This window comes from Strix aluco, chromosome 6, assembly GCF_031877795.1.
Source record: "Strix aluco isolate bStrAlu1 chromosome 6, bStrAlu1.hap1, whole genome shotgun sequence".
Taxonomy (NCBI): domain Eukaryota; kingdom Metazoa; phylum Chordata; class Aves; order Strigiformes; family Strigidae; genus Strix; species Strix aluco.
This window is the reverse complement of record NC_133936.1, coordinates 21,358,048-21,383,764: the sequence shown is the minus strand read 5'-3', so window position 1 is coordinate 21,383,764 and position 25,717 is coordinate 21,358,048. Positions and strand designations below refer to the sequence as shown.

Here is a 25,717-nt window from a genome sequence, read left to right as displayed (position 1 = left end):
TACAATAAAAAATGAAGTCTTTATTCTTTTGGCTCAACTGTAATGTGGTTTACTGTTCTTTATGGTAATAGCATTTTCCTGCATGCAGTTCACCGACACACAAGTCAATATTTTTGTAAAAGGAGGAGTCAACATCAAATTTTTGCTTGTGTAAGAAACACAAAATGTCCTGATGTGATCAATTATACAAGTTTGCTATTTAATTCCCGTGGAAAAGAAAAACATTGTGGATCCCATATTATATTTAGAACAGTTCTAGTGCAGCATGAATCAACAAGAATAAGAATAGTCTATGTAAACAAACACTGGTAAAGATTTCATGAATAAAAAGACTACCTTGAAACTTCTGATGCAGGCAGTGCTAGAATTTTAAACAAATCTTCCCCACCACATTTCAATTACAAGATATACCTATTTGGAAGCAAGTGCATTTTGGACTCAGTTTGAAACTTATTTCACATTAAAATGTGTGCAAAAATACAGTACTAATAAAAAAGCAGAAACCTAAAGCTACCCCATTCTTTCCTTTGTTTCTTATTTTGTGAAGTTCTTGAATTAAAAAGTGCTATGGATAGAAAGTAACAAAAGTGACAGTGACATCAACCTGAAGATAATTCTCATTTCTTATTTTATGTACAAAACGCTGAAAAATAAAATAAAATGGTATTTTTTACAATATTTATATTTTCTTAGAAAATTCTATCCATGTATTTTTCAACAGATTAAGCAGTTTGCAACATATCCTGTACAGTCTGACTATACACCGTACAGTAGTCACTTAAAATTTTAGAATGCAAAGCAAGAAGCTCTTAAATAGCTGCAAACTATTGCTTGATGCCATGAAAGAATGATGACTGATTGAACAATTTGTTTCACTTAACCACTGAGATATGGCTTCCCATATTAGACTTTGAACAGTGGAAGGAGTAAAATTACAGCAGCAAGGGCAAGATAAACATGCATCAGTGACAGCTTCCAAACTATCTATAATGGTACAGAATACTTCATATTAGCTGTTGAAAGCTTGCAAACTACACTTATTGTGGTACATATTTGATGCAATAAATATTGTGCACAGGTCATTATTTGTTTGCTCAAACATGCACCACGGGATAAAATAACTATTTACATAGACGGTACTTTTTTAATTAACACATACAATGTCAACCTTGCTGAGAGCAGAAGATGGCTAAATGATACTGCAGGGTGAAGCAGAACAACTTCATAATCCTTAAGTTTTGTGGGTTTTTGGTAAATTCAATTTCCCAAGTTCAGGTAAGCTGTTTTCTACAGAAGAATACTTAAAAATGGACTCTATGTCCCTCGGTAAATTTTTATGCAGAGTTCATTCAACTACAGTAAAATGACTTATGAAAAAATAAAACATCTGTTCTATTATTGTAGACTCTATGGGACTTTACAGGCACATTAAGATTTGTCTGGATGAGATACTAGATGGATACTGTTATTAAGCACCTCAAAATATAGAGCCACCCTGAAACATGGAAGTAGTCAGACTCTGCTGCTTTGTGCGACGTCATGTTTTTCCATGCATGAACTACAAGTGCAGCATGCCTTCATGCAAATCACTTCTGTCTGTACATTATAGAGAATCCGAGAGTAGAACACCTGGTTCTCATACCCCCTTCCCCAACATAAAACCCATTTACAAAAATAGTCACATATAATAGTAAACAACCTGTGAATTAAAAAATGATAAGTTCACCAACACTGATTTTTGTAAAAATATGGCAGATGTGGCTGTTGAAATGCAAATAGTGGATACAATTTTTGTACTGCGTGTTTCATGTTAAACACAGAGATTCATAGGTTCGCACCTTTTTTTTAAACTGGTCCCTACAGTCTGATTGGCCATTTTATCTTCTCTTCAGCAGTGTCAGCTGGTAATAAAAACAACAACCTCCTGTCAAGATGTTACCCTGTTTTACAGAGTTGCAGTTTGATGACGAGGGGTCACTGTCTTGTTATAGGCACTGACCTTTTATATATATATATAATTATATATATATTTATATATGTAAAAACTGTCAGTTTGGCATGTACCTCCTACAGGAGTCCTGTTGACACAAATACATACTTTCTCAGGCTGTAAACAGTTTATCACAAACAGAATTCTGTGTTACTTTTTACTTTCCCTGCTGTCTTTACCTTTATCTTCTTTTTCTGATTTGTCTTTTTCATATTTATCCTTGTCTGGCTTTGTTACACTATCATAGGATGGTGGGGAGGTTGTAGATGGGGTCATATCTGTTTTTTCTGGAGTAGAGTTCTCATTTAGTTTATCCATAATCATATCTTCTTTCATGGGCAGATCATCCTCATCTTTACCTTTATCCTGATTAAATATACATGAAACTTTTTTGACTTTTTGCCTTAAAAGATGACGTCTGAAAGCACGCTGAATAATGACAGCAGATACTTCCTCCTGTTTTCTTTTTAATGTGGTTGTAATTGGTTCGTAGGAGACTTTAGAAGGATTGGCTGCCATGAACCGATCTTCCATCTGTATTCTGAGGGCATCCATCTCCCCACTTTCCCCCAAAACACGCTTTGTGAAAGCAAACAAGATGTCAAGGCAGTGAATTCTGTCACCGCTTACCATGGGCAGATCCATTGCAATAAGCTGGACTTTGTTTGGTTTTGCTATAAGAAGAGGAGGATCCAACGAAGCTGCAAAATCTGATAGTTTACTGAACTCTATGAATTGTGTTGCATCGGGATCAAACTTCTCCCAGACTTCATAGAACATCTCAAAGTCATCCTCACTCAAGGGTTCAGCACTTTCCTCAGTAGCAACACTGAAGTTCTCCAAAATCACAGCAATGTACATGTTCACCACTACCAGAAACGATATGATAATGTAGCTGACAAAGAAGAAAATCCCAACAGAAGGGTTGCCGCAGTCGCCTTTTACAGAGCTCCCTGGATGATCTTTATGGGGGTCACAGTCTGGCTCCCCACTGTTAAGAATTGGCGCTAACAAACCATCCCAGCCAGCAGATGTGGTAATCTGGAATAGGCAGATCATGCTGTTGCCAAACGTTTCAAAGTTGAACATGTCATCAATCCCAACTTCCCTCTTAACATAGGCAAAGTTGGACATGCCAAATATCGCATAGATAAACATGACCAGGAACAGCAGCAGGCCAATGTTGAACAAAGCAGGGAGAGACATCATCAAAGCAAAAAGCAGAGTGCGGATTCCCTTAGCGCCTTTAATGAGACGCAGGATTCGACCGATTCTGGCAAGTCGGATGACTCTGAATAGTGTGGGGGATACAAAATATTTCTCAATCATCTCAGCTAAGAACATACCTGTTGAAAAACAAGTTAAATTAGTAAAGAATATTATTACATTTAAAAACCACTGCTAAAGTTTTATCCTACAAACATTGTAGAACTTTAAGAAGAATAGCACAGATTGAATTGAACAGATTTTAGAAATTAGCTCTTCAGTTGTTTTTACAAAACTTCTACAGTTTGGTATGCTTTGGAAACCCATAAATCCCAATAGAAATCATGAAATAATTTACAGGATAATGAAAAACTGCATCAATGAGATTTCTAAGTATTAATTGTATGACTATGTATGCAAACAGATACACAACATCAATCTTTTTAGGACAAACTGATAACTAGTGCATGTAGACTAGCAAATACTGACACCAGAAGAATAGCTTTCTGTTTAACTGAAATAATCTCAGTTAATCTGAAGAAAGATCATATTTATAGTAGTATTAAAATGTCGTAAATCAAGTTACGGCATTCAAAGAAAGTATGTACATTTGAAGAGAACTGCAGCTTCTTAATCACACATGAAATAACGTGGCCACAAGTTTAGCATTAATGACACAGCAACTCCAAACATAAACAAACTGATATTAAAAAGGCTTTTTAGAACTCACGGAAGAGTAGAAGAATTGACCATTATATTATGTGCCTCAAAGCAGAAAAATAACTACAGCCAGTTTCCATACCGAAATGGCAAAACCAATTTGCATATAAAGGAGTTCCAAAAAGTTAAAATGACAGAATTTTTACTCAAGTTCTTTCAGGTTTTCTGCTCTAGAGAAAGCAAAGATTAGTGGAGCCATGTATTTAGTACTACATCTGCTTCAGCTCTGCTTCTCCAGTTGCTCACTCTAGCTCAGGCATAAAACCTCTCAGGATCAAACAAAACTCTGAAGTAAGCTGAGGGTTTTACCCCCACTGTGTGAGGTGCTTGTATGCTAGCCTAACAACAGTCCCACACAGATTTTGCTCTTGGATTTTCTGTTGCTGGACTCTTTTCCTGCAACTGCCACTGTTAGTTTATATCAAAATTGCCTTTCATGTATGGGTTTGTTTCTATGCTGAGGAATTTCTACTGAATTCAGAATAAAGATCTAATTTCAACTAATAGAAAAGTGACAGTGTATGAAACCCATTGCTAAAAATTTCTTACCACACTGTTCAGCTATTTTATGGATAATATGAAATCAGAAGAAAGAAAAATTGTGGTCAGACTTTCTAGTGACAATGTTGAACCAAAATATAAGTAGACTTTACATGCCAAAAATGTTTCAGTTTCCACAGAATTAGCCATTTCATAAAAATGAATTGTTCTTACCGACTATGGAGAGAATGACAACCACAAAATCAAAAATATTCCAGCCTATAGTAAAGTAGTAATGGCGAAGTGAAATCAATTTCAGGACACATTCTCCAGTGAAAAGTACAATAAACACCAGGTTAATCCAATATAAAATGTTTTCCATGTCTTCACTCTGATCATCTGTTTCTACCATCATTGTGACCATGTTAAGGCAGATAAGTATCATGATACTGATATCAAATGCTTGTTTTGTTACAAAATCAAAGACCATGCCTTGGAATTTGTTCTGGGGGGGGAAAAAATAAGATTCATTACAATATGCATTGGGTAAATTTTTTTTTTGAAATTGCTACAAATTATTCATGTCTCCCATGAAGTGCTCCATTTGTACATGTAAACACAAATTAAACAGAAATGCAACTACTGTGTTCATAAACAGTAAAGGGATGATTTCAAAATATGCATGGTGCATTTTTAAAGTTGTAAAGGACACTTTGCCACCCTGAACCAGTTCACTGTAACCTTTTGTGACACAGATTACTAACTGAATGCTTAGCTTGGCAAAATTTTAAAAAAACCTAAGTGGAGGAGGGATGTGAGCAGGCTGAGAGTTAATAGCATTTAATTTGCCAGAAAACTTATAAAGTTTTCAAGCCCCGAGTTCAGTGCTTTTCATGCCCCCAAAATAACTTTTAAAATACTATCTTCCATTTTTTAGCTATAGAGAATTTACTGATGGCTGGACTGGCCACTGAGCAGGTTCCACAATTCAAAGTCCAACTGCAGAGCTGAAACCACTCTCTGTAGTGCTAGGGTAGCCCAGCTCAGGAGAGCAAATCATTGTATGGATTGTGCAACAGGAATGTGAGGGGCAAAAGGATTTTTTTTCAGGCAATGATACAGTAACTTGCCCCCATACAGCAGTTTCAGAGTCTTCTTTGATGATTGAAAAAGCCTGTGCCCTAAGGCTTTCACATATTTTGAGAAATATACTGCCACATTTAATTGTTCTAGTCAAATCAGTGCTTTGAAAAAATGCCACATAAAATGTCATTGCCATCAGTAGAGAGAAAATGAGGGGGAAAAAAGGAAAGGGGAGAGTCCTCCATATTCAGACTACGAAAGAGAAAAAAATGCATTTTGGATGAATAAGGCTTTTCTTATATCACTTGTTTTTTTAGCTTACAACTTAATTCATCCTAAGGCATAACTGAAACAATCCCATTTTTAAATAAATTTAAAAATAACAGAAAATATTTTTATTCTTACTGCTGGTCGAGGTATAGGCTTTTGTGGTTTCTTTGAACCCAGCTTTTTCATTGCATTGTAGTATTTCTTCTGTTCTTCTGTCATAAAAATGTCTTGACCTCCAAAGTAATCCAAAGAGACAAAAACTGGTTACAATCACATATCTCAATTACTTATAAACTAAGATACTGAATAGTAATAATTACTCTTGTTCACATTCTCATCTGTGGGAAATGTTAGGGCAGACATAAAAATCACCTTTTATCATGACTATTAGTACCTTGGTAACAGAAGAACTGCTTTACATACTCCACTCTTAATGTTTAGGATTTTTTTTAAGAGGCTCTTGAACTTGCACTGTTTGTGGTAGACTCTACTTTTCACTGGGGAGCAGGAAGGTACAGAGCAGGGAGAGGTGCTTTTTCTTTGTTCTACTAAATTCCATCAGGTGTTACAGAGACACAAACTAATAAAATATTCCAATCCCCCTCTATTGTTTTTCCTCTAGAGTAAATTTTGGCAAAATTTCAGAACTGACATCTATGATACCAATGGAGAATTGGAAGGCATCCAGATGGTCATATGTCACAATCTCCTCTTCTCCCTGCACAGGGGCAGTACTTGAAGCAGGAGATCCTAGAACTACTATGTGGGACAAGTAGGAAAAAAGGCCAATTTCTCTCCATCTCAACCCATTTCAGCACATGGATCCAACAGCACAGGGATCCAACAGCACTTCCACCACTCCAATAACACTTTGTGTAGCTAGATACTTCAGTTAAGTTCTGCAGCTGAAGCTCTGATGCCTTTCGAGGCAGTATTGACAAAATACGAAGACTAAAGAGAATACAAATAAAGATAATACAGTGTTTATTGTTAGAGTTCAGAAATCTACACTGCTGAGCTCTAGGATATGAAAGTAGTGTAGCTAAGAGGTTTTATAGCTACACTTAGCTGTTTCAATGATTAGCCTTTTTATAAGTCTGTTATAGACTCCAGCCCCAAGTCCACATCTTTACAAAGATGACATTGGGTATTTCACTAACCATGGACAGACATATGTTGTCACTTGTCCATCAAGCCTTCACCAAGCAAAATCATAAGCTTTAATAATATAATGTATTTAATATGCAAAGTACATATTAATTTATCATAAAATGAAAAAATAATATTTAATGAATAAAGTTATTGTGTGTGGACCAAAATAAGCTTTTTTAGCTTTCTTTTCAGAATAATGATGAAGTACTTATCTTCTTTTTCTGCTGGTTGAAGTTGTCTATGATGACACCAATGAAAAGGTTCAAGGTAAAGAATGATCCAAAGATAATAAAGATTACAAAGTAAAGATACATGTACAGGTTATCTTCATACTTAGGCTGATCCAAAACCTGCAAAAAAGGCATGGAAACTAAGCCTCAGCTTAACTGTAAGCACAGAATCAAGTATCTGCTGGATAGAATTTAGGGCTCTCACTCTGATCTTTGCTTCTTACGGTCAAGTTCCCACATATCTATCCTACTGATCCTCAATCTGTGAAGTTACATTCTTGACAAAGAACTTGACAAAGAACTTGCTATCAAATTTGATATTTCATTTTAAAAAATATAACTGGCCTATATGAGTATAGAATAAATACTGAAGACACAATCGGTTTAAACTAGTATAGTACCACCTATCTGAGTCTATATAGACAAGCAGAAACACCAGCTCATAAAGCTGCAAACTCTTCTGTATATCTTGTGGGAGGCCCCTGATGTGGGCTTGTGGAGCTTTTAATGCTATAGGCACTTAGAAAACTTCCCTTGATTGTGGAAGAGAGGCATCCAAGCCATATTTAGAGTAAGCATATTTTCTTGGTACAGCTATGCACATTTACTATACTACAACAGTCCTCCCACTGTGAGAGTAGCTTACAAAAAAACCTGCAGCTTTACTGGTATAGTTCATTCAGTTGTCTACTTAGAACTAGACGACCAAGGGAGAAAGGGGAAGGCAAAAGGGTAAGAAAATGCACAGGCCAAATTAAGAATAGGAACTGTGTCCTGAAAAAAGGAGTCAGGCAGCTTGCAGAGCACAGTGAAAGCCTCAACTTTAAAAAAAGAGCAGTGTTACAAAAAATCATCCCCAAGCTGTGTATCAGTGACTGTTTCCAAATGTAAATAATGCGGCAATGCACATAATTAAAAGGAGGAAAAGGCATTTTATTGCAATAGTTAAGTCTGTTGTGGAACTGACGAATTTTGATCCAACTGCACCATAGAGAATATGGAACCCTTTAGAACTGCTCCTTTGCTTTCTTCCTCTCTTGCATTTTTCCTATGATTTCCATTTTCTTTAACTACAAAAGTATAATAACTCCTTGTTCTCTCATTTTTACTGTTATTTCTGAAAGATGTTAAAATTACATTCTTAAATCCTGGAGCTCATACAGTCAAAACAAATGGAGTCAAGGGACTATACTTACATTACGAGAATCCACAGCTGCATACATGATATCCATCCATCCTTTAAATGTAGCCTATAAACAGAACAATGGTGTTTACCTCATGCTTTTCCTGGAAAATGGCTTGTCAGAAACATTGTTTAAGAGCTGAAACCTAAGTGTCTTTAGCGCTTATCATAAACACCAGCACAGTGCAATGTTAATAGGTGACTCTTGCCTTCTATTATATGTTTTATTCATATACAAGAATTGCAATTTCTCTTAGTCAGCATAGCCTCTGCCCTTTGTATTATTTCTGTTGACTCATGGATTTATCCCACACTTTATGATTCCAAACCAAGAAGTGAGAGACAAGATATATAAATGAAAGAAGTAATGAAAAATTACTTTTTACTGTTACAAGTAAACAAGAGAGGTATCAAAAGAGAAATAGAAATTAAAGAGTGGTGACTTACAACTTGAAGCAGAGAAAGATAACCAAGGCCTACATTATCAAAGTTAACCTTCACATTCTTCCATCGGGCAGTTTCATTGTTTTTTATGAGCTCCTCACATTGACTATAGTTGTTGATTTGGCCGATATCAAATCTCTCATCAGTTGTAGTGTTAACACAGTAGTAGAATTTTCCAGCAAACAGATTTACTCCCATGATACTGAAGATCAGCCAGAATATAAGGCAAACAAGAAGCACATTCATAATGGATGGAATCGCTCCTAAGAGGGCATTCACAACCACCTAGAGTACAAATGAAACCAAAGAGAGACAGCATAAGAACACAGATATCAGTATCTTACAAATGTTTCATCAGCCTTTCTTAAATGTAACACTTTATTTTTATTCTAATATCTGTGTTACATTTTTTTAATTGTTGAGAGTAACAAGTAAGAAAAACAGTATAGAGGAAAGATAAAATGTCAATATAATTAGAAAAACATACAAACAGTAGCAAATCATAGCTTTAAAGAATGGGAAAAAGAATCACAAACAGGTAAATGAGCTAAAAAAAAAATCTAACACAAATCAATCAGTATTTATTAAATCTTTTTAGAATATTTACTTAATGTATGTTTGCAAAACCATATCCATAGTATTTCTAATGACTGATTGCATCAGACACAACAAACTTTTATCTATTACATGTTTACTGGATAAACAGTCCAAGAATTCTTTTAAATAAAACTCAGGGATGTATGCATGTTCATTTGGATGGTTATATATAAAACCAGAAAAGCAGACACACTCAAATCAGGAAACCAGCTGAGTGTCTGAACACAGAAAAACTGCTAGTGTTCAGGCAAGTGGCAGATAAGACTTGGAAGAAAGAAGAGACTTGATTTAATTCCCAAATTAATTTTGGGGAAAATCAGGCTTCAAGAAAGAAAAATACGAAAATGAGTTCATGTATGTTGATGAACAATGATTAAAAACATGCCAGAATTAAAAAAAAAAAAAGTAAAGAAAATAAAATTAGGGAGAAAGTAGGTCCATTATGAATGATTTATTTAATGATGAAATTGATGAACTGCTAAATTAGCGAATTCCTACTGTAAATCTGTTTGTAAGTCAGTCTAACAATATAAAATTTAATAAATATGGAGCACTGCCTCTAATTTTGCCAAAACAACTGAATCAGATCATTAGAACCTAATGAAGATTTTGTTTTAAAAATGCAGGGCATTAGGTATTACATAGATGAGATTATTTATAATTCATTTAGTTTATATGATGTAGGTATTACGCTATTTGTTTCTATTTGAAATACAAATATGCAGCTTAAGCCTGTAAAATATTTTGGCATTATATTTATATCTACAATTAATAGGTTGCATAGAATCAATTACTTGTAAAATTAGTCATCTAGCTAGGTAGAGCACCTTCCATTCCTTGCCATTTTACAGAACATAAAATAAAACCTTTGAATGTTGGTAGTAGGTGATGAACCACCACCATGTATACCATATAGTAGACTTGGGCTGAAGGAAAGGAGAAATACTTGGTTTAATTTCAGGGCTCCATTCCTGTCAAAATAATACCTCAAAATAATATCACACCTTCAGGGTGATACATACTTTGGACAATATATTCAAGATCCCATAGGACTTCAGTGAAATTGTTATGTTAAATTTAGGAGCTGGACAAAATGAAGTTCCTTTCAATGTAAATTACTCTATGACTCTATAAAAGTACAGAATGGTAGATGAAGTCCAAAGCTTCCATTCTTTTTTTTTTTTCCCCACATATTTTAAATCACATGTTGTAATAAGTGTTTATTCCTAATGGGGAAATGAAAAAAAAATCAAAATAGTTTCTTACTCATACTAAAAATCTCCTTAGCAATGCCTATTATAAATCAATAAAGAAAAATAATATAGCATTTTATCACTCATCAGCTGGGCAGAGGGGATTCCCTGACTAAAGGATAAATCTCTGCTGATTATTTCAACATTGCTGTCTTATGTTGACAAACCTGTACTCTCAGCTTTGCCAATAACACAACCGTGGAAGGCCATGAGGAGTAGTTTGACCTAAAAAAATGAATAGTTTAATAATAATGCTGAGTAAGTTTAAATTGGAAACCCATTAACTCACTGATTTTAGTGGGAAGTTTGACTGGAATAATAAATTATTACATCATTTTTTCCCAATTTGGGAATATTTTCCAAATACATATTAGTTATTATTTTTACTATTTTTATTTAAAGTTATCTCCATTCTTCTACATAAAAATATAAGTAGATTTCTTAAATGTAATAATATCATCCTTCAGGAAGAATTATTGAGATATAAAGGGATAGTTAATGAAGTGAAAATATTTGTCCCCGAGCTTTCAGTCTCATTATACCCAAGAATTCTGTTCCTCTTTCTGCTACAGCTGCAGGTCCAGTCATGTTCTTCTTTTCTTTAATTGCTAGAGTTCTACAGCTGACCTACTTTCTCTGTTTTCAGTCTGAGTCCTGAAGCTATAGCAGGACCAGCTTGTAATATGAATCATTTGAAGACACTCGAAACATACTGTTGAGCATCACTGAAAACACTGACCCAGACATCTCCTAGCTTCCATTGGTAGTAGGGGTGTGAGAAGGGACAGCAAGGCCTGACAGACAGTGAAAGTAGGCAAAGCATTAGAAAGACATTAAAAGCATTCTTTACTGGTCAAAAAAAAAAAAAAAAAAGGTGCTATGTGCCTAGCATCATATAGCAGTGAGTGATACTGCTTGGGACAGAGCACAGACAGATTAATTATACTCCCACAGGCTACATCCATGAAGTCCCAAGTGCAAATTAAAGTGTATTTCCCCTAGCAGTAGCAGTGGTGGGAAGATGCAGGGGAAACATCATGTTTTCCATCGGGGCAATGTTTTCTATTAATTATTAGTTTGGGCAGGCATAAGTCCTGATCCTGGAGAATAGTATGGTGGATTAAAAATTTTAGATGTGTAGAATGGAGTATCTTGGTTGTATATAGGAAGTATAATGCTCACTGGAAGTAATTTTAAGTGCCTATGCAAACATGTGCACCATAATATATTGTCATATTTTCAATTCATAGCTGTTAAATACCAATTAAATTAGTATGTTACAAACAGACATCTTGAATTTCCATGTATCAGACCTTAAAATCTTCTCATACTATCTTCTCGTACTAATTTGTTCACCAACTTGAGCAGCTGTATCTTAGAAAGACATTAAGCCTGAAATTAATTACTTTAAATAAGGTAGAATTCATTATATCCATAGGAAAATTTCAATGGTTAATTGCCTAATTAATAAAAATATAGGTCGCAATTCTAGTCTGAAGTTATCTAACTTTACCCACTACTTTTTATTATATCTTTTGCTAATTACATAAATCTCATCTGGCTATTTTACAAAGAGGTACAGTTAGCATATCAGGATCAAATCAGTAGGTAAAGTTTACATCAACATGGTAGTTATGGGATTGACAATTACCCATTAACCTTCATGACAAAGTGATTGTTTTTTCCTTGCCACATTAAATTGCCACTTAAGCAACTCAGTGTGCATATAAAATCTGTAATATTTTGTATTGCTATTTTGCTAATCATTCTCTTAAAAAAACCCAACAGCTAATGTGTTTTTTAGCTAAATACTACTGAGGTTTTGGATCTCATATAAACATCCCAAATTTTCAAATTTGCTTCAGCAAAGTTCCAGAAATTTGTTGCACACAAGGAAGTGGTATTTTCTATTTGAATTTATAACCTTTCATCAAAGCCTGTTTCCTTTTTGGTTGAAGTTTTTTACTTTCCACACACATAGAGCATCACATTTTCTTCAGAAGCTCACCATTTATAGTTGACTTATAAATTTGCTAATCAGCTTATAACCTGGGGTGTCAAAGATCAGTGATTGCAGTAGGGAGCTCACACAAGGATCCTTTTTAACTACAGCAGTAGGGTTTCAGCTCAAATGCATCTGCTGATTAGATCTATGGCAGTATATCCAAAGCAGACAGATGGACCCTGAAGGTGAAACTCAGACATCTTCTTGTGACTTGAGCTAGAAATATCTACTGTCTCTAGTTGCTGACTACTACACCTAAGAGAAACATTTCTAGAGCTTTCATGTCATAGCAGAATACATAAGGTCTCTGTCTGTTTCAGTTGGACTTTGCACTGGAATAGACTGAGAGTGCCCAGTCGGGCAGCTGAGGGTCTCAGCTGTGGCAACTGATATGGTGATAACAAACAGCTGGGGATAGTAACTACTCAAATATACCCGACTCTGTCAGCAAAAGTCTTCTGACATGTTTTCAGGCTGCTTAGTGCTCTATAGATGATAATCAACATTTTAAAATCAGTATGGAAAAAAGTAAGCAACCAATTTAGGCCAGTTATCATAAAAGCAGCTCCATCTTAGATATGCTAGAACAGTTGTCTTAAACAGAATGCAATCGTTCTAATCTGAAAGAGAGAAGGTATTTTAACACTGCCAATTTACTCATTAACATAGGAATTCATTACAAAACTTTTAAATTGTTACAGAAATTCTCAATTAATATTTACAGAATGGTAGGTTAAAAGATATTTGATAGACTGTGCAGGATATTCTAACCTTGTATGAAATATACATGTGCATATATATGTGTGCATATGTGCACACACTTTTAAGAGGAAGTAATGTTTTTTTTAAAACTGTCCTGACTATAGCAGGATTTCTTTGTATGGGATAAATTCAGTTTTGTAGTAACACTGCATAGATCCTTGGGCCCTCCAGGAAAATATGAAATAGGGTGAAAGGCCAAGTAACCTAAAGAAGTGTAACAATGTGTGCAATAACACATGAATTCATATAAGCAGATGAAGCCTTTTGCTTATATGTTAGTGATAAATGTAAAATATATAGGATGATAGTGTAGCATTTCTGCATGGATTTGTCATTGATTATTCTGCATGCATTGTTTCTGTGTATGCATGCATTATTTCAGATTCTTTCATTTTGTCTTACCCTCATCCCTTCAAATCGCGACAAGGCTCTTAGAGGTCTCAAAGCTCTTAGTGTCCTAAGGGATTTAATCGCACCAAGTTCTGAGTAGCCCAAGGCATTAGCTGTTAAGCTAACCAAAGAGACCTACACAAAAACAGAAAGGCAATATTGCTCATTCATCTTGTATATCCTTTTGATACATATGGAGGGAATGATGAGTGCCCTGAACTTCTCAAGAAGATTCAAGGCTGGACCTCTTTCTCCAGGAATCCCTATATAATGCAGAAAGATCTTTCAAGTCAGACAAAGTAGAATAAAAGTATATTCTGGTACCTGTTGATGAAATCATGTTGGTAGAATGGTATAAAAATCCTTTCTAAATTCACATAAACTAGTCAACATTTGGTGGTATTTAAAGAAAAATGAAGTCACATGCAAAAAGAAAACTCCCAAAAGTTGGGTGAATTGGAATGCTCAATTTAGGTCAGGACTTTCCATGATATCTTCAGAACTCGAGGAGAATGTAAAAGCTCTCAAAAACCACATCCAGACCCGGTCTTTGGTCAAATGTGTCTGTCTAATGTCCAGAAAATCTTATTCAACAGCCATAGCTACCAGTGCTGTTCAGATTTAACCAGACTAATCAGGACTGTTAGACAATGGTAGAAGCTTCATTGTTAGGCACATCCACACTTCATTACATTCCATGTGACTCCTTTAACCACTTCATCAATTCTGGCTTGCATAACGCTGGTCTGGTCTGCAGGCAGATGAGTAAATAAACTAGAATAGCTGTAAAATAAATAATACAATTATCTTTCATCAATAATTCTTACAAATGTTTTTATAGTAAACCATCGGGAAGGAGTGGCCCTATTAAAGAAAAAAAACCAAACCATCTTCTATTTCCCTCCATTTAATGCTCGTCCCTTCCATCCTTCCTGTCCTCTCTTAATTAATTTCCAAATTAATCTTTTCACTTCATTATCTCAATGCTCTGACTAAAGATTTAAAAAAATGCTTCAGAGATTAATTTTTTCCATGAAAAAAATTGCACCAGGGTAGGGTTGACATGAAAAACTAATAATATTATTTATAAAGTTCACAGAAGTAACTAAACCACTGATTATTGAATAAGAATTAAATATTTGTTGATAAATACAGTGAACATATAATGTCAGTGTAAAGTATTGTCTGCAGTGTCTCTGTAAAGCTCTACTGGTCATGGTAATTTACACATCTGATGATTGAGCCAATCAGTTTTACAAGGGTATAGACTCAACCACAGAATACTAAGTGTGCATATAGTCATGTTTTATCATAGGATCTGCAATGCTGGTATGGATTTAAAAGTTACAATGTTTTCCAAGCTCTGTATAATAAAGACTTCATGGTCTATCATATCCTTGTAGTTTTAGGGAGATACATAGCAATTTCTATAGAATTCTGCTGCTTTTTGGAATGAGCAAACAAGTGATTCAAGACACATTCTTACCTTGAGTTCCATGGGAATTACATATGTGGAACTGAGAGATGCCCTATTAGCACTGATAGATGTAGTCAAGCTATTGGGGATGGAAGGGAAATGAATGTCTGCTATATATGGTTAAAGATCTGTAGATTTCCATTTATGCTTCTCTGTACTGTGCATGCATTGTTGAGCACATAGACTTGAAATTACAATGCACTTCTCACTAGGTCTCCTTCAGACAATGTGTATCTGCTACTTGGTGGTGCAGCCTTTTGAAAATCATTTGAGAATCCATTTGAAGGGAGCTCATCTACAGTTCTCCACGTGTCCCTTTAAGGTCACCCATGCCATGCAGCGAAAAGGGCAAGAGTACTGAAAAGTACAATGGAACTGAGAGTTTCTAGCAGCATTTTCCTTTCATATTACACAGAGTAAGTGGCAGGACACTTACAGTAATTAATTAGAATGTTAGAATCCTTTAAAGCAATTTCTTTGACATGTTTAAATTTCATATACAGCAAAAACTGAAGAGGATGAACAGCATCCTTTCCACACCGTGAAAAAAAATAGTAAAAAATATCATTTCAATAAAGCATTACAACATCACAAAACTAGAGAATATCAACAAAACATTTCTAGAGTGATAAGTATATCTAAGTATTTTTTCTTTTCTGCACGGAATTGTAAACCATACCACAGCAACAGTTTTAAAATAGAATTTCCATTGAATAGAACAGAAAGCTTATCCTGAAAACATAGTATTCTGATTTTTAGAGCCTGTCATACAGGACATGAAAAAGAATACATACATCAACAATCAGGAAGTCCAGCCAGCACCACGCATTAGTGAAATAGGTTTGAAAGCCATAAGCCACCCATTTTAAAAGCATTTCCAGAATGAAGATATAAGTAAAAACTTTGTCAGCATATTCCAGCATGGTCTTGATAGTTTTACGCTGCTCTATGTATATATCTTCAAATGCCTGTGAAAAAGATTTTTGAAGATATAATTAAATGTATTTACAATTTGCAGTGTGGTATATAGTAGCCAAGAAAAAATTTGAATTGGAGATATATGTGATGATAATACATATATTCTTCCCTCAAGCACAACTTTTGCTTTCACTCCATACTGTAGTCTTTTCATAAAGGTGGGTCCAAACACAATATTCAGCTTTCAACTGAGCTGAACAGTGATTGGTGAAACTTTCTGTAATACCGTTCTCCAAGTCTCATTTCAATTAATTTCCATGGATAGCAATGACTTATTAACATAAGGATATCCTTTGTGGTAGCTACAACTTTATGTCAAAATCATATGAGGGATTTAAAAATGACTGTGATATAGAATTTTTGAGGAACTAATAATTGAAACCAAGCTATACACACTACTATACACACTAACCCACAAAGCAATGCTGAACAGAGATTAATAACTCTTTTCAAAAGCAAATATCTACATTGACAGTGAATCACTATGCTTTGACCCAAGTGTAGCAAGTAAACTATATTTTGCTCCTGCTATGAGGAACTAATTACTTTAGTACTTCATCAGCACACCTGATTCAACATGAATCTGGTAAAATACCTTACAGAATCATGTTGGCACCCTACATCTAAGTTTGACAATTCAGGTTGCCATTGATAAGTTCCTATCTCAGCTGTGGTTTATTTTACATGTGTATAAGACAAAAAAAAAAGCTATTATCATCAATATGAAGACATGTGAATACCAGTCTAATATAACTAATTTCTTATTTCCATTAACACTACCTTTTGAACTTGCCAAACAATTTCTTTCATAGCCTGTGAGCAAACTCTTACGTATCCTACAATACACACCAAATACTTTTTGATATATGTTGACATTAGAACATTTATGAATTGGATGTTAAATTCTATATGTTACCTGTAGCTATATAATTAACTGTAATTCTAAATGCTTGCTGCTTAAAATAGACACAATAGTTCCACATTGAATTTACCAGAGCACCACTGCTGAGAAGAATCATGAAGACAATGAAGGTCTCAAACCAGTTGTGTTCAACAATCTTATAGCAGGTTTTCCTAAGATTCCACCAGATTTTCCCTTTCCCATCTTCTACACTGACTTGACAGCATTTGAATCTCCTCACACAGCCTAAGTGCAATAATAAATTTTGAGATGTCAGAATAAGGTAAATATTAGGAATCACAATGAACAGAAGTCATTTGGCTTATTTCAGTGCTACTGCAATAGATGTTTGCAGATAAGTTTCTCCTATTTGAAGATTTTTGTTTCAATATTTGAAGTTAAAGCTTTGTAACTCTTATAATACCTTCCAAGGAGAGAGAGCAAATGTGAGAACAGTACATCTATGGCAGTACCTCTGAAGGAGTTACTAATACAAACAGAAAATACAACTATAATCACAAAGCTTCTTCTTGACTTTGAATAAAAATAGAATCCAGCACAAATCAACACAGTTAAGTCTAATCACCATGCATATATTTTGCTTTGCCTACCTTCTGTAAAACAAGCCTCTGGCTCCAGAGCTTCTTCAGGTTCTGCTTCTGGCTGTTCCCCTTCTGGAGGTAGTCCAATATCAACTGTGCTGCCTTCTGATGAACTGGATGCATTTAATTTCTGTGAATGAAACCCCACATAATTATTTTTTTCAATTTTATTTATCTCGAATAGAAGTTCACATTTTAAATGCATACCAAAATATTTTGCATGTATTCCGTGCTCTGACATTAAAATAATTTCTTATCTACGATCTATAATGCCAAATTGCTCTACTACAGGTGAGGTCACAAGATTAGAAACTACATCATGTGCATTTTCCCTATTGAAAATATTTTGATATTTTCATACAAGGAATTGCTGAAATTATTAGACTACTATTCTGAGCCACGCATAAGAATTCTGAAATGAAATTTCAGTGAGTTAGGAATGGGTACCTTCACACTTTGTATTGTTTAATTATTCCAATCATGTGGCTGCATTTCAGATTACACTTCAGATAGCATGTGTTAATACAGATAATTTTCCAACGTCATGACCAAACCAACAGCAAGCTGCACAGATGTATTTTCATGTCTCAAGTAAATGTTATTCTATCAAGTCTGTAAAATCTAAAAAGTTTTAATATAAACTTTTCATTATCATTGACATGAAAACACATGTTACGAGTTGTATAGGATAGTTTAATTCTCTTTATTTCCAAAAGAGCAGCACATATACTTAAGAGCAGCAGCTGATATTTTGCATTCTCACTTGCCAATGCATTTTCTCAATTTATTGTGCATTTTGAAACTACTTATTACTTTGGTACAGTACACATACATGTCCAATCACTATAAAAGTAAAAAAAAAAATCTTTAGTTTTGGAAGACTAAAGTGAAAACAAATGCTTTTAAAACAATACTGTCATAAAACAATACTGCACCAATGAATCATGCTGATAATATAATCCAGATCTTCAAAATTATTCTTTCACACCATCATTATGTTGGCAACAGACAAATATGAGTACTATAATAAGTAAAAGTAGTTTGATCACGGCATTCTATGACTCTTCTAATGTTATCACTATGTGGAGTATAACATCAGTAAAATGGCTGCATTGATAAGTAGCTAATTTTATTAAGGGAATGATGTAAGCATATTTAGTATAGAGTTATAGGCAATTAATATTAGACAGAGAGATGGTCCACAGTAACATTAAAGATATCTCTTTGCTGACACTGAAAACTTAAGTTAGAGGCATTATTCCTTTAAAAGATGTTTGAGAAGCTTCAAATTCTATACAGATTTTGTAAAGGAAACGTAAACAATATTATGTGAATACAGAAAGTACCATACTACTTTTACATTGCAGACAATATTAAGTATGTTCTTCAAACAAAAAGATTAATTCCTTTCTCCCCCACTCTGATTTTATCAAATCACACTGACAATATATTGTGTCGTGATTTTGACATAGGCTTAACTTTGATTTTTGTGTACCATGGTACACTATAGCCCAGATTCCTTTAAGGAAAACCAAACAGATGGCAACATTATTGTAGGGTGTATTATGCACGTAATTTCAGTGATATCTGTGCACCCTTTATGTTTCTTTGGAAAACCCAGCTTACATATTCATGTTTCAGGTTGGGCATGACCTAAAGCTAAGCATCTCTGAGGTTAGGTCCAATGTACAAAGACATAGGTGCACACTTTTCTGCAGATTATTATTTACAAATTTCCCATTGCAACATATTCAAATTATAGATAATGCATCGCAGTTTGGTCAGTGTGGAATACTGCCTCTAAAATGGAAAAACTGCTAAGTATGGGATAAATACTGTAGTCCTTAAGAACCACAGCATTTAAACATCAGTGGAAGTCAATCATTAGTTTTAGGAAAGGCCAGAAATATCATAAACGCAAGGTACATTCCAAGGAAATGTATATATGGTGTTAAAAATTAACATCTATCAATACAATACAGTAAATAATTTTTAAACTGAGAAGTGACTATCTGTTTGTATTACGTAGAATTTTCTTAAAATGTTGCTTGCATCATTCCGATCTGGACAGCATTTCTAGCAGAATGCTGTAGTAGTAGCAGCGCAAACAAAAATTATGAACTGGTTAAACTGTAAGTTTGAAAGACCTACTGTCCATTCTTTTACAGGAAAATGAAGAGTTCAGTAACTCAGATATTACACAGTTAGTTTAATCAGCACATGTTAATTTTTAAGAGGGGCAATGAATTCCTATTACTGAAATTGCATAAGACTAACAGTTAACTCAAGATGGAAGATTAGAGATATCCACTATAAGGAGAGATCAAAAAGATCAGATAGAAAAGATAGAAAATTATCAGTAGAACAGTCAATTAACAGGAACATCAGAAAGCCATCTTTATATATGTGGGTCAGTATGCATGCTGAGTTGTATCTTTCAAGTCTCTTCTCACTGAAAATCTGGTATGCTTCTTTTAAAGAGCTGTAATAATAATCACAGGAGTTAAGCTAAACAGAAAAATCCTAAAATGAATCAACAGCAGCTGATAATTGAAACACAACAATTAAATGTCTTATCTCACTGAGAATTGTTACTCTTCTGTTGTTGATGTAACAGAGTATTTGCTTAGCATACTGTTCTGTTATACCTGAACTTAGCCCCAACCTGATCAGTATATGAAGAAGAATATTATAAAAATTATCCAATAAAATCAATCTGTAAAAATTCAGTATCATTTGGGGAAGAAAAAATTTTAAGATTTCAACAGAAATTATGGCGTCTCTCTTTTTGTTTGTTTCTTTGTTAATTATAACATTCAATTTATTGTATGGCACTGTATACAATATTGATAAAATTTAGTATGCATTACAAACAGCTAGGAAGGTTTTATGATACAACATCTTAAGATTTTACCAAATCAGTTAAGTTCAGTATGCTAGGAAAACTTTTCAGTAAGAGTCACTTCTGCTGTGGTATAAAGCAACTGACCCAAGGATGCTGTGCTGATTCCTATGTATTCAGCACAACATCACCTGGGAATGGACCATGTTACTGCTGATTATATTTTGTCCATATGCTTTAATACATAGGAAGACTTTTTCCTACCACTTACTGTGCCTTGCCAGTGTTCACACATACGGAATCCAGATGGATAGCTAGACTACCCCTAACTGCAGACCCTGATATGTTAGGTATGTAGCATATGTCCCAGTTCTTCACCTTAACATATCCATAGTTATCTTTATATCTGATAAATTCTTCTCTGCTCACCAGCATTACAAAAACTGAATTTATGCAATGCTATATACTTAACATGATGCATCTTCTTTTAAAAATGAACCCGTAGAAACAAGATAATCATCAAATCCAAATGTTATCTTCGATATAACAGTAAGTCCTTTTAAAGCCTTTTTTATATCATAGTTCTAGGTTTCAAAAGTATTCAGTCACCCAGATTATAAGAGATTTATCAGGGTGAAATATTAGACACTCTTCAAGAGTTATGATGCTAGATTTTTTCTGAATAGTACGCTAAGGAAATTATTCTTGGAGAAATCTACTTTTCAAAACCTCAGAATGTACATACTCCATCTCATTTTCACAGAAGACGGGACAAAAGTACTTACATGGTTCTAAAGGAGCAGTATACTGATTATCATAGAGAGAGGTATATATATATTTTTTATGTCACATCTACCAACAGCCTTGCCAGTCATGCTTTAGTCAGCAATAGAGTACAATATGAAATAAAGATTTTAGTTTAGCTTTCAAGATAGAAACTGAAAGTGGAAAGCAGCTTGCTATCAGAGCAGCATTGTGAAAAGCAGCAGCCAGGATGAGGTCAGGAAGTTTTTGATGTAACTACTTTCTGAACCTTGACAACATCTCATAGATTCATACAATTCTGCTTCACTTAGAGCCAGGCCACTTTGAGCTTCTAGCATTTCCGTCTTTGTTTGCTTCAAAGATGATTATCTGAGAGTAGATGAACAGCTCTCAGTTTAACATTTTTAAAAAAGCCTGAAATTTCATGATTGGCCAGCATGCCACTAATAGCTGTTAAAATCATAATTTAAGGGACTGAAGGAACAAAGAGCAGAAAAGACATAAGAAGGAAGATGGCAGCAAGAACAAACACCATTTTTGTTTTGCTTTTAATTTCCTTTCCTCACAAATACCTGTGAACATGTTAAATAATGGAAATTATATTGTTTTTATTTTCTCAGTGCTGTGTGGATGTCAGTATGAAAATGAGATGTTCTGTGATATAAATGGCAATATTATACCCAAATTTATCCAGTCTTTTTCAGTACAGCTGTATCACCTATAAAATCAACCAACTGGTAAATATCATTGTAGTTCAACTGGTACTGTTAAGTGGAATCTGGATGTCACTCTTTCTTATGCTTATACAGTCAGGCATAACAACTCTATCAGTTAAAAAAAACAGAACACTGTAAATCAAAGCAAAACAATTCAGTGATGATTACTGTTTGCAAATACTGAAAAAAAACATGATCCCTAAATTCTAGTCCATTCTGTACTTTATTGCTATTCATAATTCCTTTGATCTACTTATTTATGAGCATTTCATAAATGAAAATATTTGCAAGAATGTTGAATGAAAGCAAGAGCATCATAAGCAGCAGTGGAAATATTTGCAAAAGCTCTCCCACTGGAAGGTACTTAAAAAGGCTCTTTAATTCACACAAGCATAGTGAAAGGATATTTCTGAAACAGAGCAAGGGACTGCTGTTTGTAGAGATTAAGTGAACTCCAATTAACTCTAATATTAGCAATTTAATATCATCCACTATGAATCACAATATGCCAATATGATGTGACCAATTCACAATCCAAAGCCTAAATTCTTCAGAGTATCAAAGGATTTTGAATAACAAATATTTCTAAATCAAATTACGACTTATCAGGTAAATTATTCCTTCCAACATGTAAGACAAAAAGCTATGCAGTAAATATATTTTAACTCCACTGATTTACCAAACTGAAAGGAGCATCATACAACTATGGTGTTGTAAATATTATGGCAATGTTTAATAGGTGAGATGTAAATCATACTGAAGCTGGGGACCTTTTTGTCCAAAATCAGTAGCTTATTTGCTAGACTGATTAACTTTATTTATTACCAGTAAGATAAGAATAAGTTTAAGTTTCTCAGGGCAGACAATTTTAGATGTTTTGGGAGGTAATCAGTTTGTGAGCATAATTAAAGAGCTATGGTCAGACTGAATTGGGCCAGATCTTGCTCTCAGTTTTCTCTTTGCATCTCTACACTTATAAGTGCGGGCGTAAGTAAGAGCAGAACTGATCTCTGAATGTTTGACCAGCCAAATACCAATTTTATATGAGCTTTTTTAACCAAATGATGGTCACATGCTTTGACTGTGGAAATTAAATGAATTTCATGCTTAATGGTGCTTCAAGTACTGCATATTAATCTCCAAAATAACTAAATGTTTATACAAGTACTGAGGAAGAGCATTTCTAAGAAAAAAACTGTGAAAAATAAAAATGTGACTATCATGAGTTTGCAAGTAACCTCCATTATAAGCTAAAATACAATAGTATGAGTTTTCCAAAACAGCTAGCAGCTTTTCATCGCCAACACAATTTACAAATGGACTTATATAAGCTTTTGATGTGAAACACAGCTTACGTGTTACATATTCTGACTTCCTTCAAAAGGAAAGAAAACCCTTCAAAAACAGAATCCTGAAACTTTACCATCAAGACTGGGAAAGGTACATAGCATGCACTGCAAAATACTATTAAAATATCATGGAAAGTATAGCATCTGAACCACAGAAATATTGGGGCTGCCGATCTCGCCTGACCATGCTGTGATGCGAGTCCCGTGACTCAGCAGAGAGCAGCTGTGCATGTTTGTACTTTATTGCAATGAATGGGACAGGATCATAGCTGAAGAGCATGCAGGCCAGTCAATATCCGTTAAAAAGTGATTATATAGTATATACGTATAGATGTATAACTTGCTTAGGTAACCTGTGTAAAATTGGTGACACGATGCTCTGCCTCGCTAAAAGGCACCAGAGCTGCCCGCTTGACTGATCCAGCTTGGTTCTACTCCTGTGAGAAGTAAGAATGGTAGGAAATGAAGTTCAGGACACAGCACCTCTGCTTTTTTGCGCTGAATACTGCTTAAAGTAAAATATACATTATTAAAGTATTAGGAAATCCCATATTTTTCAAGGCATTTAAAAATATCTTGTAACTTGGTATATCTTCGCGTAATTACTAGCCTAAAAGTTACACTTAGCATAAAAATCTAATTATTACACAGCTATACATGCACTACAACATTTTCTATATAAATCATCCCCGTAGTACTTAAGGACCTAAAAAGGAAAAATTATTTTTATAGCTTCTATGCTGGATGGCAATAATGCAGCTCAGGTCCACGGACCTTTACTTAGGACAACAGACTCAGCACAGTGGCCCCATATTTGTTAATGGCCCTACTTCCATGGTAAAGTGTTATTTAGGAGTTGTTCTCTAATTCCTTATTACATTGTATTTCCCCACTACCATTCTTATGAAGACAATGCTCTCATAATTAATTCTATTTCAGTTTTCAGGCAGTTTTCTAGAAAATTCCTTGTAAATTCACACCTACTAGCAGGTACAATATTGGATGTATTGTTTCTAGAAGGGCATAGCCTAGTTAACATTTTCATCAAAATACTGGAAAAGATGTATGTTATAATAAAAATTAACCAAACATTAATATAATTAATTAAAACTTGCTAATAAGCAGCAATTACTTTGTAGAAATTCAGCTTATTGCCCTATACCACAGTGAATATGTGTATACATAGAGAAAAGCAAAAGCACACAGACACACGCTCAGTAGCATCTGGCTATCTTGTGCAGTGTTCTCACAGTACATGGATTCCTAAGCTGCCCTTCATTTGGGATACTGCTCATGGAATGTGGTTTGGTGACAGTTTCTAACTTCAGTTCTTTTATTTGTGGTATAAGCAATGAACTGACTGGCAGATCAACACTCGGCAACAGCAGAATCATATAAATGGGAAAACATGAGAGGGCAGAAATGCAAGGCACATTATGGCATGACAAAAAAGAGGAAGCCTTGAACAACAAGACATTTGTACTCACTTTTTTAATTTAAAAAATGCCTTCTTTTACTATGGATCATTTTCATGACAAGAGTGTTGTTCCTGTGACTAATGAGCCATCACTCTTTATATCAAAAACCATAATGAATAAGAATTATCTAGTGAAGAGTGGGAACTAGGATTAAGACAAAAAAAATGCACTTTTGTGATTAAAATCTATTTGAAATTTAGGCACTTAAATAAAAAATATGCTCAATGTCTTCACTCAACTGCTGTCTCCCTCTTTAAGATGCCTGGAATTTGTAAACATTTCCTTCAATTTTTCACCTTCAACTTCTGCAAGAGTAAGAAATTTTGGTCCTGAATATCATCCGTGACATGCTCAGAAGAGTTTCAGGCTTGACCGGTCAAAAGTGCCTGGCACTAGCTCATTCCTGACTGAATTGCATTTCTTTGTCTTACCACCTGATCAGTCTGCAGTTCCTGAAGCATGATTAACACACATATTTATAGGATTAAGTGCCTCCAAGAATGCAATGAAGACACTGTTTTCTTTTAAATATTGTATCTGGAGGAGAAAGCCTTTCTTTTATGGTGGAAGCTTAATGACTAGAGCTCATGTCTCCAATGTGAGATAATCTGCTTTAAATTTTTCCCTATAGGAATTCAAACCAATATTTTTGTCACCTTATAGAATAACCCAGTTGGGGTCGTTCTGCTGGGAAAAGGAAAGATTTGGCTAATGAAGACAGTCAGCAGTCATACCATCCTGTTATACAATGAAGAACTAGATGAGCCATTGTCATTACAGTCATACTCTGTCCTGCTAACCACCAGCCTATAGGTTTGAATAAGGTACATCCTCCATCTCTTCT

At 34.6% G+C, this 25,717-nt stretch overlaps 1 protein-coding gene across 5 annotated transcripts in view; it reads right to left on the bottom strand.

The window, feature by feature from the left end:
* The window catches only part of LOC141925228 (sodium channel protein type 2 subunit alpha), a 79,479-nt gene continuing 53,762 nt past the window's right edge, over positions 1–25,717 (bottom strand). For all 5 annotated transcript variants that reach the window (XM_074828995.1, XM_074828997.1, XM_074828993.1 and 2 more), the window contains exons 18-27: positions 17,733–17,853; positions 17,213–17,367; positions 16,037–16,210; positions 13,778–13,900; positions 8,762–9,043; positions 8,328–8,381; positions 7,114–7,251; positions 5,885–5,989; positions 4,631–4,901; positions 1–3,336 (exon numbers count right to left, since the gene is read on the bottom strand). In XM_074828995.1, the coding sequence (XP_074685096.1) occupies positions 2,141–3,336; positions 4,631–4,901; positions 5,885–5,989; positions 7,114–7,251; positions 8,328–8,381; positions 8,762–9,043; positions 13,778–13,900; positions 16,037–16,210; positions 17,213–17,367; positions 17,733–17,853 (2,619 nt within the window). In that variant the 3' untranslated portion in view covers positions 1–2,140. The remainder of the gene's footprint in view (positions 3,337–4,630; positions 4,902–5,884; positions 5,990–7,113; positions 7,252–8,327; positions 8,382–8,761; positions 9,044–13,777; positions 13,901–16,036; positions 16,211–17,212; positions 17,368–17,732; positions 17,854–25,717) is intronic.